This window comes from Oncorhynchus kisutch, linkage group LG2, assembly GCF_002021735.2.
Source record: "Oncorhynchus kisutch isolate 150728-3 linkage group LG2, Okis_V2, whole genome shotgun sequence".
Classification (NCBI taxonomy): domain Eukaryota; kingdom Metazoa; phylum Chordata; class Actinopteri; order Salmoniformes; family Salmonidae; genus Oncorhynchus; species Oncorhynchus kisutch.
Genome location: NC_034175.2, coordinates 18,195,918 through 18,211,638, shown reverse-complemented (window position 1 = coordinate 18,211,638; position 15,721 = coordinate 18,195,918). Strand labels below are relative to the sequence as shown.

The 15,721-nt window shown below is 39.8% G+C and overlaps 2 protein-coding genes across 3 annotated transcripts; one reads left to right on the top strand and one right to left on the bottom strand.

Moving 5' to 3' along the window:
- Window positions 1–1,395: 1,395 nt before the first annotated feature.
- On the top strand, window positions 1,396–5,183 carry LOC109908484 (lysM and putative peptidoglycan-binding domain-containing protein 1). The gene is made up of 3 exons (XM_020507141.2): window positions 1,396–2,391; window positions 2,585–2,904; window positions 3,978–5,183. Exons 1-3 carry the CDS (start codon window positions 2,209–2,211, stop codon window positions 4,132–4,134), a joined length of 660 nt encoding a protein of 219 aa, XP_020362730.1. The 5' UTR covers window positions 1,396–2,208; the 3' UTR covers window positions 4,135–5,183.
- LOC109908494 (tumor necrosis factor alpha-induced protein 8-like protein 2) lies at window positions 4,673–12,337 on the bottom strand. 2 transcript variants are annotated; one of them, XM_031789435.1, is made up of 4 exons: window positions 11,869–12,315; window positions 11,353–11,597; window positions 7,519–7,842; window positions 6,248–7,351 (listed from the first exon to the last, which is right to left on the bottom strand). In XM_031789435.1, exons 3-4 carry the CDS (start codon window positions 7,834–7,836, stop codon window positions 7,109–7,111), a joined length of 561 nt encoding a protein of 186 aa, XP_031645295.1. In that variant the 5' UTR covers window positions 7,837–7,842; window positions 11,353–11,597; window positions 11,869–12,315; the 3' UTR covers window positions 6,248–7,108. The 2 variants fall into 2 exon arrangements, with proteins under 2 accessions (XP_020362739.1, XP_031645295.1); XM_020507150.2 differs by lacking the exon at window positions 11,353–11,597 and having other exon boundaries at window positions 4,673–7,351; window positions 11,869–12,337.
- Between the last annotated feature and the right edge of the window lie 3,384 nt (window positions 12,338–15,721).

Sequence of the window (15,721 nt, the reverse complement as noted above, 5' to 3'; positions counted from 1 at the left end):
CTCTCTTTCGTATTGTCTGAGATCCCCAAAGATTTGAAAGCTGCCACAGTCATCCCTCTCTTCAAAGGGGGAGACACTCTAGATCCAAATTGTTATTGACCTATATCCATCCTGCCCTGCCTTTCTAAAATCTTTGAAAGCCAAGTTAACAAAACAGATCACCGACCATTTCGAATCCCACCGTACCTTCTTCACTATGCAATCTGGTTACTGAGCTGGTCATGGGTGCACCTCAGGCACGCTCAAGGTCCTAAACAATAACATAACCGCCATCGATAAAACACCGTACTGCGCAGCCGCCTTCATCGACCTGGCCAAGACTTTCGACTCCGTCAATCACCGCATTCTTATCGGCAGACTCAATAGCCTTGGCTTCTCAAATGACTGCCTCGCCTGGTTCACCAACTACTTCTCAGATAGAGTTCAGTGTGTCAAATCGGAGGGCCTGTTGTCCGTACCTCTGGCAGTCTCTATGGGGGTGCCACAGGGTTCAATTCTCGAGCTGACTCTTTTCTCTGTATATATCAAGGATGTCGCTCTTGCGGCTGGTGATTCTCTGATCCACCTCTACGCAGATGACACCATTCTGTATACATCTGGCCCTTCTTTGGACACTGTGTTAACCTTCAAACGAGCTTCAATGCCATACAACACTCCTTCCGTGGCCTCCAACTGCTTATAAATGCAAGTAAAACTAAATGCATGCTCTTCGACTGATTGCTGCCCGCACCCGCCCACCTAACGAACATCACTACTCTGGACGGTTCTGATCTAGTTTTACTTTTATTTATTTTTTATTTCACCTTTATTTAACCAGTTAGGCCAGTTGAGAACAAGTTCTCATTTACAACTGTGACCTGGCCAAGATAAAGCAAAGCAGTGCGACAAAAACAACAAGCGTATTAGTCTATAAATAAATCTCACACTTTGCCAAAATGTGTAATCTCTCCCATGTCTTATTTTAATGTTATTGCTTGCCTACATTTTCCTCCCTCTATTTTTTTATACCTTTATTTAACTAGGCAAGTCAGTTAAGAACAAATTCTTATTTTCAATGACAGCCAAAGAACAGTGGATTAACTGCATGTTCAGGGGCAGAAGGACAGATTTGTACCGTGTCAGCTCAGGGGGTTTTAACTTGCAACCTTCCGAATAGTAGTCCAAAACTCTAACCACTAGGCTACCCTGCCTAGTGGTTAGAGTGGTAAACTCAACCATGTTCCACGGGGAACGTGCTCCTCTTTCAACGGGTCGACTCCCCGTTTTAATAACACACATACATGAATTATTCATTTCAGTTGCCTATCCTGACCTGAAGTTTGTTCTATATGAAGTATTTGCCTCAGATGTGTGCCACAGAAAGTATTTGACTCTAGCCACAAAATTAAGGAAATTAAAAGGGGGGGCTATTTTCTTGCACAACGGGCACTTCACCTTCCATTTTTCATCAAGGCTACCTCATCCTCTGGAATGAAATTCTGCAACACGCCCTTTCTGGGAAATAAACAAGTAACGTTAGCTAGCTACGTTAACTAACTAGCTAATTAAAATGACAAACGTTCCCGTTTCGCATGTAGCTAGGAAGCTAAAGTACAAATTGATTTATGTGTAAGTAACAACTAATAAGATGGCTCGCCTTGGGGATATTCGATTGACTCTGATCATTGCCCTCTCTTTTAAACGACATTTAGATTAATAGGTTTAGCTAAGGTCGCAATTGTAAATGAGAACTTGTTCTCAACTTGCCTACCCGGTTAAATAAAGGTGAAATAAATAAATAAATATTTGTTAGCAAGGTCCTTATTTGCGAATCGCTAGCTAGCTATTCCAAACATCTTCAAAACCGTTTGTAATCTAGCTACTTCCTGCTTTCAGTGAGGAATTGTGGGACTTGGTCATACCACGGCAGCCATGGAAACAGACAGCTGACTGAATACATTTTTCCTATGGCAAGATTTTGTTTAGAAGCTAACTAACTAGCTAGTCGACGAGATAAGGTAAACTAGCTACATGCACTTAAACTCATGTTATTATTAGCTAGCTACCACCTCCCTACAATAACGACGATACAGGTTTTCTAACTGTATAGGCAATTTAGCTAGCTGGCAAACTATAGTAACTACTATAGCCAGTAACGTAAACTGGTTTACGTTAGCTAACGTTATTGCTAACTTAGCAAGTCAAGAGGGGGGCTAGATAAGCTCAACCATGTTCCACGGGGAACGGGCTCCTCTTTCAACGGGTGGAGCCGGTCTACTCCCCGTTAACCGCACGAGGTCATATGGCAGTCTTGTACAATCCAACCTTTCTCCGGTACGACAAAGACGAATTGAACACCAAGTTCAGCCAGGAGAGACGTTGCAAGGACTCGCGTTGAAATATGGAGTATCTGTGAGTAGCTAGACATTGGCATTGCCATTCTTCCAAAATGTTTGAGTATTTGAAATGTTGCCCCAGCACACATCCTGTCAAGGAGGAGTTTTAACTGCATGACAATTTAAATGGGCAATTTGTGGACTTATGCTATGGTGATAAATGTGTTTAGCTTCATAAACCCACATCTGCAATTGTATCTTTTTAACAGATGGAACAAATCAAAAGAGCAAATAGACTGTACACGAATGACTCAATATTCCTAAAGAAGTATCTTTCTATCCCTGTGCTGTCAGACTACAACAGTGATGCTAATATTGGGGTAGATGTGACTGAGGAGGACTCAGGCAAGGTACAGGACAGTACAAGTAAAAAAGTCTCTACTCAAAATGGGAAGCCAGTGAACAATTCTGAAAAGACACAAGAAGGTACATCAGAACTTTCTCCAATGAATTTCTTGAAAAGGATGGATCGTATGATCAGCCAGACCAAGCAAGCAGCTGTGAAAAGATGCCAAGAGGGAGAGAAAAGGTAAATTCACCCAGATAACTTCACCACTTTGTATTATTCTGTCCTGTCATAAACTAGTGGTCAGTCTAGTTTATGATGCACTATGCAAAATCGCTCCACCATTTTCTACTTGCAAAAAATCGAATAATTTCAGATTGTGACAAAACAAGCAAGTATAGTGTGGAGAATCAATGTACCATCTAAACCGCTGTGAAATGGCTTTTCCATAACCAAAAATATTGTTTTCAACTGTTGGAAGATGGTGTACAAAACCGAAAGAAAAAATATGCAAAAACGATCTTAAGAAAAGGAAGCATAGAAATAGCTCACATAGAACAGATACCGCTTTTTAGACTTGTATTCAATGAGAAGGACAGATCTATAACACACATTTCTATGTGTAATTGGTCGGTCGCCCAAAAATGACATATTGCAGCTTTAACTTTGATGAAATGATAATATCCATCTAAACGACTAGGGTGTCAATGTGATGATGTCATGACATGTCAAGGGTTCCCAAATTTTTTGGGCCCTCGATCCCATTTTGAAAAAAAATAAAATAAATGTGCCACCCCACCATGTAAAAAAATGGTATGTAAATCAACAGCCAATGTTTCTTTTTTAAAATTGTGACTAAGACAGTACTTTTGACAGTATTTCAATCTGAAGAAAGTATGGTTTGAAGTGACAGAAATGCAACAGAAAGGTATTGGGAAGTTCAGAAGATGATCAGGCAATATTTTTGTATGATCTTCTGTCTAAAAAAGTCTGATTTAGTCCCTGGTCTTGTCCACTCTATTAATTATTCCAATGCAGCATTGTGGTCATTCTAGAAGGAAACAAAGTCTTGTCTTTGAGTGATGGGGTCATAACATTTTGAAGCTTAAACGGTTCAAAAGATGAAGACATATTTGTAGGAAGAAAACAGAAACCATTCTGTTAATTGCATCAAGTGGCAACTGCAATTTAAAACAAATGTATTTACATTTGGCCCCATGGTTTGGACAACACTGTATTATGTGCTTAGCTCTTCATACAATGCTTGATTTCGTCAAGGTTCTGTTTATTTCACCTGTTGGGGTTTTCCATCACAGTTTGACATCTTTGGAAGCAGCTTGTACCAGCAAGACAACAGACCGTCGATTTACAAGGTCAAACAGTGCCACAGTCATCACCTCTCCCAGAATGCATCAGCAAGCCATACTTGGTGCAGTGCCCCTCACCATCACCAAATGCACCAAGAAACTGTGAGAAAGAGAGGATGAGATCTTTGAGTTGTGATTTGCCTCTGTCAGGCAGATCATGGGACACGTGGTACTAATACAAAAATCAAAGGGATAGACGTCCATGCTAATCTGGCATTACAGATTTAGGAGAGTTCTTATTTTTACTGATGAGTAACTTGCTGCTCTATGGACTTGGAGTTGAAAGTTGGTCGTTAGCACTGTTGATATAATTGTTTTGCTGATAGTGTGAGTTTCATTTTGACATAAGAATACTTCTTATTAGGCAAGTAATTTACTACTACCAAGTTATTTAAAGTTGTAGTACATAGATTACATATTATATATTTGCCATGTCCAGAACAGCACTGTCTGGTTGTCTGTTTACTACACAAAACGAGAGTCAGAATGTGGTACTTTGACTTGTGTTTATATGTTACTGTGATCATGTAACTATCCAAGTTATGCTTGGCCACAGGCGCTAGATCATTTGAGTTATGCTACCTTGTAGTGTCTTATGCAATGTCAGAAATGTGAAAAAAATGCAAGTCTTGGAGAACAATAGAATGACTCTAAAAAATGTATTTATTATTGAAACCAATGTGAGTTGGTATAGCCTAGTCTTCATTGGGTGTTTGTTACAATTATGCAATGATGTACATATTTATTTTTAGAAGAATACTGAGCACTGCACTTTCATTTTCTAATCCTGGCACTAGGTTGTAGTAAGTGGTAAGGTTGCCTTGATATTTAATTTAATTTTGCCAACCAACTTTATTGTTACAGTACTGAATTGGCTATACTCAATCAAAGTGAGGAACTTGTTGTTTCTCCTTGCTATTTCAACGAAAGACAAAACGATATTCCTCTGGTATGGTTTCCTTTTTGTTTCACACTGTAAACTTTTCTGCTGTTTAAATACCAGAGGTGTAGTTTCGAAGTACAATATATATTTGATTTTGCCTTAATTATTTCAGAAGCATCTGGCCTGGTTACTGGTTTTTATATGTGATGTTACTGTTAATTCACTAGTTTGTCCCTTTTTTACCCAGGTATTTCCATTTAGCTAACCACCTACAGTACCAGTCAAAAGATTGGACACATCTACTCATTCCAGGGTTTTTCATTATTTGTTATATTTTTTACATTGTGGAATAATAGTGAAGACATAAAAACTTAAGACATAATAACACACATGGAATCATGTAACTAAAAAAAGAGTTAAACGAATCAAAATATATTCTATATTTGAGATTCTTCAAAGTAGCCACCCGTTGCCTTGATGACAGCGTTGTACACTCTTGCCATTCTCTGAACCAGCTACATGAGGTAGTCACCTGGAAAGCATTTCAATTAACAGGTGTGCCTTGTTAAAAATGTATTTATGGAATTTCTTTCCTTCTTAATGCGTTTGAGCCAGTCAATGGACATTGACTGGTGGAAATCTGTCCTTTGGTCAGATGAGTCCAAATTTGAGAATTTTTGCTTCCTAATTCCATGTCTTTGTGAGATGCAGAGTAGGTGAGCGGATGACCTCCGCATGTGTGGTTCCCACCGTGAAGCATAAAGGAGGAGCTGTGATGGTGTGGGGGTGCTTTGCTGGGGACACTCGTGATTTATTTAGAATTCAAGGCACACTTAACCAGCATGGCTACCACAGCATTCTGCAGCGATACACCATCCCATCTGGGTTCCGCTTAGTGGGACTATCATTTGTTTTACAACAGGACAATGACCCAACACATCTCCAGGCTGTGTGAGGACTATTTGGCCAAGAAGGAGAGTGATGGAGTGCTACATCAGATGACCTGGCCTCCACAATCACCCAACCTCAACCCAATTGTGATGAGTTGGACCGCAGAGTGAAGGAAAAGCAGCAAACAAGTGCTCAGCATATGTGGGAACTCCTTCAAGACTGTTGGAAAATCATTCCTCAGAAAGCTGGTTGAGAGAATGCCAAGAGTGTGCAAAGCTGTCATCAATGCAAAGGGTGGCTACTTTGAAGAATCTAAAATATATCATATATTTTAATTTAACACTTTTGTTTTTGATTCCATATATATTATTTCATAATTTTGATGCCTTCAATATTATTCTACAATGTAAAATAAAGAAAGAAAGAAAAACCCTTGAATAAGTAGGTGTGTCCAAAACTTTTACTGGTACTGTATGTACACACATTGCTGTCAATTTATTGATAAATTGCACATATTGTACATTTAATAACATTAACTAAAGATGTGAAGTCAATATATTCACAAATGGACAATAAAAAAGGCACTAATTTACAAGGCATTTATTTTTTTCCAATCCTATGATTTATAAGGCCCAAATTATTTTTAAATATTCCAATCCAGTTTCTCTTTGGGCCTTATGAAATTACTCTCTTGTATCTCCACAATAAATGTGCACTGTTTTCTCCATAAGCTTTTATATTTTCTTCGATACATGCAGTACTGAGTCATTGCCAGCTAGACCACTAGATGGTAGTACTCTATTCTTATATTTCACCGCTTGCTTTTAACCCTTGTTTTCATTCTGTCAGTCAGTATTGTGCAGTCCTTGAGGTTTATCTTTCCCTATACAGTACATAATATGGCGAGCAAGAGAGAAAAAAACTACAGAAAAACTAGAATAGTAAATGAGTATGTGAAACCTTGGACGGAAATTCCACTGTATAAAATCAGGTGGTTGACACAATCTTAACCTAATCCTGACTTTCCAGGAACTCCATTCGTGGAGACACAATTCATCAGGAGACATTAACTATACATCATCCTGCATATTCTCATATTCTTTCACTTTGGGCAGTACCCTTTTTGGAAATGAACAGATCAGTGAGTGACTACATCAAGTAAAACTTGGGTCACAAATCTCACCAGTTCTCATTTAGAGCATGGACACTTCCTGTCCTTACACACAGTCCTCTCTTGAGTTCTAAGCAGACCCCTTCAAGCAGATCTCCCAGTGTCTCTCTCACAATCATAGACTTGCTCACACTCTCATAATGTCCCCTCCTCCAGCAGACGGTTGAGGCCGGTGCAGATTTTGGTGAGGTTGGGTTTAAAGGATCCATCAGGGTTGTACAGCTGGGTCAGAAGCTCTGGATCGGAGTAATGGTTGAATACGTGGTTGATGCGACCATGGGATTTGGCCGTGAGGTGGGAGTCGACTAGCTTCAACAACAGATCTCTGCATTCTGTCAGGATCTCCGACATTACTGTCTTGTCAAAGGTGAACTCCACCTGAACAAGAAGAAGAGGGAAATAGAGATCGGATAACAATGTTGTTATTATGTTGTCATTCTCTTATCTGTTTTGATAGAGAATGATGAGCCGTTAATGCATAGAGGTCTATGATCAATTAACTCACTGTAACATTATAGAGTTACGCAAGATGCCGGCATGTTTACCTCATAGAAGCTGATGGCTGTCATGGCTCCTTGATGTAGCTTCTTCTTGAAGTCCTGGGCCAGACTCAGCTCCTCTGGGCTGAAACGGTTGTGTCTGAACAGCACGCCAATCTTCACTGCTATCTTGATCAGGTCCTTCACCACCTTCTGGGCCTCTGAGCGGTTGCCTGAATACTCTTTGGAAACACGGTAGAGCTCGTCCAGAATCTCACTGCTGGTGTCGTCTATGAACATATGGACCACAGACTTGTTGGCCATGTGGCTGAGGATCTTCTTCTGGGCCTGCATGGCCATATCCTTGGAGCTGAATGACTCCATCCTTACCTGGGGGTTGGGAGAGAGAAGTGAGCAGAGATGGCTTATTATGTTATTTCTAACTCCTAGCTCAGCCGTGCCACAGGATCTCCCTCAGTTCAGTTTTCTGGGCTTTTTGTTTTTGTATCACAGAGAATCCAACTGAGACATACATTAAGCTCAGGGGATGTTCCATGGGTAATACCCATGGTGGAAGAAGTACCCAATTCTCATACTTGAGTAAAAGTACAGATGCCTTAATAGAAAATGACTCAAGTGAAAGTCACCTAGTAAAATACTACTTGAGTAAAAGTCTAAAGATATTTGGTTTTCAAAAGTATCAAAGTAAATGTAATTGCTAAGATATACTTAAGTATCAAAAATAAAAGTATAAATAATTTAAAATTCCTTATCTAAAGCAAACCAGACGGCATCATTTTCTTGTTTTTTAAATTTATAGATAGCCAGGGGCATGGTCCAAAACTCAGACATAATTTACAAACAAAGCATGTGTTTAGTGAGTCCGCCAAATCAGAGGCAGTAGGGATTACCAGGGATGTTCTCTTGATAAGTGTGAATTAGACCATTTTCCTGTCCTGCTAAGCATTCAAAATGTATGTAATGTAATGTAATGAGTACTTTTGGTTGTCAGGGAAAATATATGGAGTAAAAAGTACATAATTTTCTTTAGGAATGTAGTGAAATAAAAGTTGTCAAAAATATTAATAGTAAAGTAAAGTACAGATACCACAAAAAACTACTTAAATAGTACTTTCAAGTATTTTTACTTAAGTACTTTACACCACTGGGTAATACCCACCGAGGCTACAGCCTCTCCCCACACCGTGTCCCTGTCAGGGGAGTGAAGATACAGAGAGCTAACCCTCATGGGACGACATGAGTGCACCTACATCACGTAAACACACACAACTGTTGCACCACACACCATTTAACAGGACTAGTGTCATTGCAGCTTTGTCCTGCAGCTGTGTTACAGGTTCATTTGATGTATTCAAATCAAATGAACACAGTAGGTTCCATGCTACACCTATGGAATTGGGCCTAACCTACATGTAACACATAGTCTAATGCCCAGAAGGTACCACTTTTTAGTATACGACTTTATACATGAAATAGATACTTTTTTGTGTAACTTTACATTGTGGCCAAATCATTTTCAACATTGTAAAAATGGGTACGAACTATGTATAAAAGGTTACGCAATTCCTACCATTGGTTTCTGTTACATGTTGAGAGCATTCACAATCATCCTGTGGTGATCATTTCAGGGCTGAATCTCTACTTAAAGCCTGTGTGGACAAGTATGTGAGAGAGGCAGGTAGACTGCATAGCTCAGGCAGGTTTCTACAAGTGCTCCTAGATTGCATGCATCAGAACAGGGGGAATAGAGCAAGTCATGGCCCTAGACCCAATGGCTATCCCATAGGAAAAAATATTTTGGGTTACAGGTAGAACCCTCTGTGGAAAGGGTTCTACCTGGAACCAAAAATGATTCTTCAAAAGGTTCTCCTATAGGGACAGCCGAAGAGCCCTTTTAGGTTATAGAAAACACTTTTTTCCCCCCAAGAGTGTATATTTACTGTCTTGGAATCCTCCCTTAGGCAAAATGTCTTGCATTGAGGTATCCTTTAAGTGGCAACAAGGCCTTCACACATACGGGTGTTTTTAAATTGCTTCAGGGCCTTTATTCACAAAGAGTCTCAGAGTCCTGATCTAGGATGAGTTTAATATTTTGGATAATAATTAAAAAATATTATATTGACAGACAGGAAATGGTCCTACATCAGCACTCCTATTCTTAAAGGCTTTATGAATACGGGTCCAGGTGTGTGTGTACTCGTGCATGTGTGCGTGATCCAAATGACAGTCATCTATCTGACTCACAATTGATGCAGTAAGCACTGAATGCAAATTACTTTTCCCACCAATAAATCAAATGATCCTGACGTACTAATAGGCATACCTCGCTAATAGCCTATGTTCCACAATCAGCAAACACACATCTCCCATATGACATCCCACTGGGTTTTTATTACATGCGTATCCAGTGTCACATTTCTAATGGTACGCTCCAGTACAAAGCCTCCGCTCTCTGCGGGAACATTCATTAGATTAATTTCCCTTAACGATGATAATGGAAGTGGAACAGCATGATAGCTATTTCAGATTCACTCTCAATCTCATTCCAGTGCAGAAAAGCCCAGTGTGGATTGGGAGACGAGCGCACCCATCAGCCATGTATCCTCCCTCCAGAAATATGGAGCCACAGCTGGCTCTTTGGCTGGGCTTAAAGGAAAAGTCACTCTGTTTATTTGACTAGTCTGCTAAGGGTCAATTGTTTACAGTAAGAAATATGATTTTTGGGTTGTCTTCATGCGACAAGAAAAAACACTCTCCCGTAATGGACAGCACAGGGCAGACTGATAACGCTTTTTTATGTTTACACAGTTCATGTGGAGTACAGCAACAATGACCATGTACACATTTAGAGAGCACTCAATAAGGTACATTTGAGTTGCTATCCATTAGGCTATGGATAGAAGAACACTAACTTCTCTAACAAAAGGAACCAATTTTATGAAACCAGACATTAGTACATTTTCAGGAAATGGAAAAGCCAAGCAATGTGGGTCTTCCATGACTCGAGTGTTAGGAGGGCAGGTTGTGTGGATCAAGAAGAGCTGTGCTGACTGACTTGGAGATAGTGGTCGCTGATTGTAAGATTGGGGAAGGAGAGGTAAATATTTAGCATTCCGTAGATGACTGCTGAGGGGGTGTGTGTGTGTGTGTGTGTGTGTGTGTGTGTGTGTGTGTGTGTACCCACAGGGCTTAGCAGGGGAATTGGGGAGTCCCTTCCACTTCCCTGGACAGAACGTGACTTCTACTGCTGCTATTACAAAGCACCAGGTCAAGCAGACATGTTCCACTAACACTAGCCCTATAGGCTTTTGTCACCTGCTGCCTGTCACCAGACTTGAGTGGTATTATGGGGCATTGAGGCCTCCCAGTTCCTATAGTGTCTATTCAGAAGGGTGAAATGTTCAGGGTTTTTCAGATAGAAATATATCATATAGGATGGACATGACTTTTAATCATATGACTTTTAGTCACAGAGAATATGTGCAGTTCTACCACCTCATTGAACACACTCCTGGTGCCATTATCATGAGCTCAGGTCCAGACCTTTCTTTTCAATAGAGGACCTCACAAAGTGCGGAACTTTCCAGTTTTGCTCTCAGCATTTAGTTGGTATGGGTTTCTAAATCAGGCTATGTCCCGTGTGTGTGCAGGTTCAGCATGTGGCACAATAATGGACCAAAAAACTGGCTGCTGTTTGATGCTGGCAGTTTCTCATTCAAAAGTGTTCATACAATATGATTTTTGCACATGTTTTGTCAGTCTTGTAACGTTTCTCAACGTCTTTAAAGAGTTGTTGTTCAAGACTGACACACAACTCTGCTGGCTTATTAGGGAAGCGAAACAGAGCAGTTGGTTTGTGGTGACCAATTTTGTTTTTACCTCTTACTGTCTGTTCAACACATTGATGTGTCATTTCCATGTCTTTGTCTTTCGCTCTGACTGGCTCTCTGGCACTCTCAATCCGTGTAGGCTAGTATAGAGGAAAATAAAGTCCACAGCTCGTTTGATTGTGCAAGCTCCACCAGGCACAGATGGTTTCTCTCCTCACATATCAGGACTGGGTTCCGTTTGTACCTGTTTTAGCATGACTGAGTGTACGTACATACACGTCTCCCACGTCCAGTCTAAGTTAGAAAAGTATTGAAGAGGAATTCACACATGATCTTATTTGTTCGTTCAGTACCACCTTCCTTCTCACTTTATACATATAGCTGTACTGTATATATAACTGTACTGAAAGATGTAACAAAAAAACGACAAGCTCGCTATAATAATAACACAAATGTTATATTTGCAAGAGTGTATGTTATTTCTGTCAAAGGTAGAGCTAACTGTTCATAGAAAAGACATGGTTGAGTTGTTATCAGATAGAGAAAGCCCTGAGAGTCTTCTTACCTGTGTGTGTGAGAGAGTCCCCCTCCCTCCTTCGTGTCAAACGTCTCAGTCCCCACGGCACGTGGCTCAGGTTGTCAGCATTGAGCACTCGTTAATGGAATCCCTTCATCTTATCAGGTGAAAATAAAATAAAATCCCTCTGTGTCGCGTCTATCTGTGCTGCTCGCCACCATCTCAAGATAAATGTCAGTTGTACTTCCTTGAGGAACTAAATTGCTATGACACACCCCTTAGTGTTTCTATCTCTCTCCTTCTCTCTCTTGTATTTCCTTATAAAATTCAAATTAAAACTTTTGTTCCTCTTCAAACTACAGTATCTCTCTCTTGCTTTCCTCCCTCTTCATACTTTATCAGTCTCCCTGTTTCTTTTTGTTTCTCTCTCTCATCCACTCTGTTCCCCTCTCTCTCTCTCTATCTGCTGACAGTGGGCCTCTGCTTGTCCTGACAAGTGAAAACCCCAGAAAGAATTTAGCAATAATCCAGTAACACAGTCATTTGAAAGGGGAGCGGCTTAACCCTTTTTGTGTTCATCATTGCAGGAATGCAGCTTCTGTCAGCAATGGACTCCATGTCACCTCTGCTCTCCAGCAATGTATAAATTCATATAGTTCATCTGTTCATCCTAAACCTTTAACATTTTCACTGCTTTACTTTTGTCAGTATACTTTTGACCCTGGTGACATAGTAGAGTATGAAGGGATTATACCGTATGGAGTGTATACTCTATATAATGTATTATAACTACATTGGCATGAATGAACAGTGTTTCAAAATACTGAGCTCACATTGGTTTGAAATGGAGGGAAGTCAGTAAAGACTGATGGCTATATAAGACCTATTTACCAGCTTTGTTTGCATTGGTTGCCATAGACTTTATCTCTCCTTGTGTTGTCTTAGTTTCAATTTATGTTGAATTTGTGAAAAGCAAATACATAGACATAGGTAGACTGAGGTAAAATAATACAGTGCATAGTGAAAGTCTACACATCCCTTGTACATTCTTCACATTTTGCTGCCATAAAATACATTCAAAAAAGGCATTACGGTACATTTGAAGTGAAAGAAAGTGATAGAAAATTATAGGATTTTTTCCAAATTAATAAAAATGAGTAAAAATACCAAATATGTTTTGATTGTGTATGTCTTCACACCCCAGAGTTAATACTTGGTGGAAACACCTTTGGCAGCCATTACAGCTGTGAATCATAAGAGTCTACCAACCTTGCACAGCTCTTAGTGTAAGTTATATCCATTGTTTTTGTCACAATTGCTCAAGCTCAGTAAATTTGTTTTGGAATCATTGATGGACAGCAATATTCAAATCTTGTCTCTGACCTTCAAGCGAATTTAAGTCAGAACTGACATTGGGCCACTCAAACACTCAACATTTTGTAATTAACATTTGTGTAATTGTTCCTCTGAAAAGTAAAATTCTATCCCAGGGTTAGGTTTCTATAAGAGTGAGGCAGGTTTTTCCCAAACATTTTATTTGACCCCCTTTTTCTCTCCAAATATCGATCGTCTCATCACTGCAACTCCCGAACGGGCTTGGGAGGCGAAGGTAGAGTTATTCTTCCTCCGAAACATGACCCGCCAAACTGCACTTCTTAACAAGTGCAATACACCAAATGAAAGATAAACTTCTAGTTAATCTACCCATCGTGTCCGATTTCAAAAAGGCTTTACAGCGAAAGCACAACATATGATTGTTAGGTCAGAGCCAAGTCTCAAAAACACACACAGCCATTTTTCCAGCCAAAGAGAGGAGTCACAAAAAGCAGAAATATAGATCAAATGAATCACTAACCTTTGATGATCTTCATCAGATGACACTCATAGGACATCATGTTACACAATACATGTATGTTTTGTTCGATAAAGTGCATATTTATGTCAAAAAATCTCAGTTTACATTGGCGCGTTATGTTCAGTAATGTTTTGCTTCCAAAACATCCGGTGATTTTGCAGAGAGCCACATCAATTTACAGAAATACTCATAATAAATCTTGATAACAGATACAGCTGTTATTCACAGAATTTAAGATATACTTCACCTTAACACCCGCGTGTCAGAGAAAACACAGTTAAGCTGACGACTGGCCCGCCACAAGGAGTCGCTAGAGTGTGATGAGCCAATTGAAGCCCCCCCAAAAGTTTTATTTTACCCCCCCGGCCGCTAGCAACTGTATATTCCAGATATCCTAGTCTCAGATCTTGAGTTATAAAGGGGGTGCATTTGATAAATCTCAACAATTCCTACTAAGGGAAATGTGTTTTGTGTTTACACTGATCACAATTCATGAATGCTCTGATTCATAACAGGCTTGGGGATTTTCTAATTCAAAAGCTCTGTTTATTTGTAGGTTTATGTGAACGACATCCAGCTGGACCAGCCTGCTAAGGCTCAACCCAGAGAAAAAAAGCTCCATCCAATGGGGCCAAGGCCCTTGAGCCAATTATTGTTTTCAGGTGTCAGGGTGAGGGGTCAGACCAAGGCCCAGTTGAACTGAAGGGCTAGTCTGAACAGATAAAAGCCCACAGTGTGCAGTGGGGATTCAAAGACACCTGCACCTTTTGTGTTTTTCTCTTTCCTCCAGCAAGAAATTAACTGACTAGAGATAGTCAACTGTAAAAGTGGGCCTGTCACCATGGCAACAGACAGGAAATAGGGCTTAAGCGGTTTCCTGGCTGCTTCCTCTTAATCATGTAATGACATCTCTCTCAGAAATGTCTATAAGGAGAGTTCAGATGCGTGTGTGGTAGGTAGGCCTGTAGCACTCACTAACTGCTAAGTATTCATACCCCGTGACATTTTGTTACAGCTTGAATTTAAAATGTATTCAATCTTCTTTTTTTACCCATCTACACTGCATACTGACAAAGTGAAAACATGTTTTTAGAAATTTGACAAAGTGAATTTTTTTGGGACATTTTAGCACATTTACTGAAAATGAAATACACAAATATCTCATTTACATACACTACCATTCAAAGGTTTGGGGTCACTTAGACATGTCCTTGTTTTTGAGAGAAAAGCACATTTTTTGTCCATTAAAATAACAAAATTGATCAGAAATACAGTGTAGACATTGTTAATGTTGTAAATGACTATTGTAGCTGGAAATGGCAGATTTTTTATGGAATATCTACATAGGCGTACAGAGGACCATTATCAGCAACCATCACTCCTGTGTTCCAATGGCAAGTTGGGTTAGCTAATCCAAGTTTATAATTTTAAAAGGCTAATTGATCTTTAGAAAACCCTTTTGCAATTATGTTAGCACAGCTGAAAACTGTTGTTCTGATTAAAGAGGCTACTTTAGGCTAGTTGAGTATCTGGAGCATCAGCATTTACAGGCTCAAAATGGCCAGAAACAAAGAACCTTATTCTGAAACTCGTCAGTCTATTCTTGTTCTGAAAAATGAAGGCTATTCCATGTGAGAAATTGCCAAGAAACTGAAGATCTCGTACTACCTTCACAGAACAGAAACGGGCTCTAACCAGAATAGAAAGAGAGAGACTTGTAATGTTGGATATATCTGGGTATAAAACAGTTTCTAGAGTGTTTCTAGAGTGTTGAAAGTTTCCAAGAGCACAATGGTCTCCATCATTGGAAGGGAGGTGACCAAGAACCCAATAACTACTCTGACAGAACTACAGTCTCTACAGCACTTCACCAATCTGGGCTTTATGGGAGAGTGGCCAGACGGATGCCACTCCTGAGAAAAAGGCACATGACAACATGCCTGGAGTTTGCAAAAAGGCACATGAAAGACAGAGCATAAAGCAAAATATTATTTGGTCTGATGAGACACAAATTAAACTCTTTGGCCTGAGTGCAAAGAGCTATGT

Bases quoted from the DNA above. Each gene is read 5' to 3' on its own strand.
- LOC109908494 (XM_020507150.2), bottom strand. From the start codon at position 7,836: ATGGAGTCATTCAGCTCCAAGGATATGGCCATGCAGGCCCAGAAGAAG. The intron at 7,352-7,518 runs GTAAACATGCCG...CTTCTTGTTCAG, and splicing joins CAGCCATCAGCTTCTATGAG to GTGGAGTTCACCTTTGACAA.
- LOC109908484 (XM_020507141.2), top strand. From the start codon at position 2,209: ATGTTCCACGGGGAACGGGCTCCTCTTTCAACGGGTGGAGCCGGTCTA. The intron at 2,392-2,584 runs GTGAGTAGCTAG...TCTTTTTAACAG, and splicing joins CGTTGAAATATGGAGTATCT to ATGGAACAAATCAAAAGAGC. The intron at 2,905-3,977 runs GTAAATTCACCC...TTTCCATCACAG, and splicing joins TGCCAAGAGGGAGAGAAAAG to TTTGACATCTTTGGAAGCAG.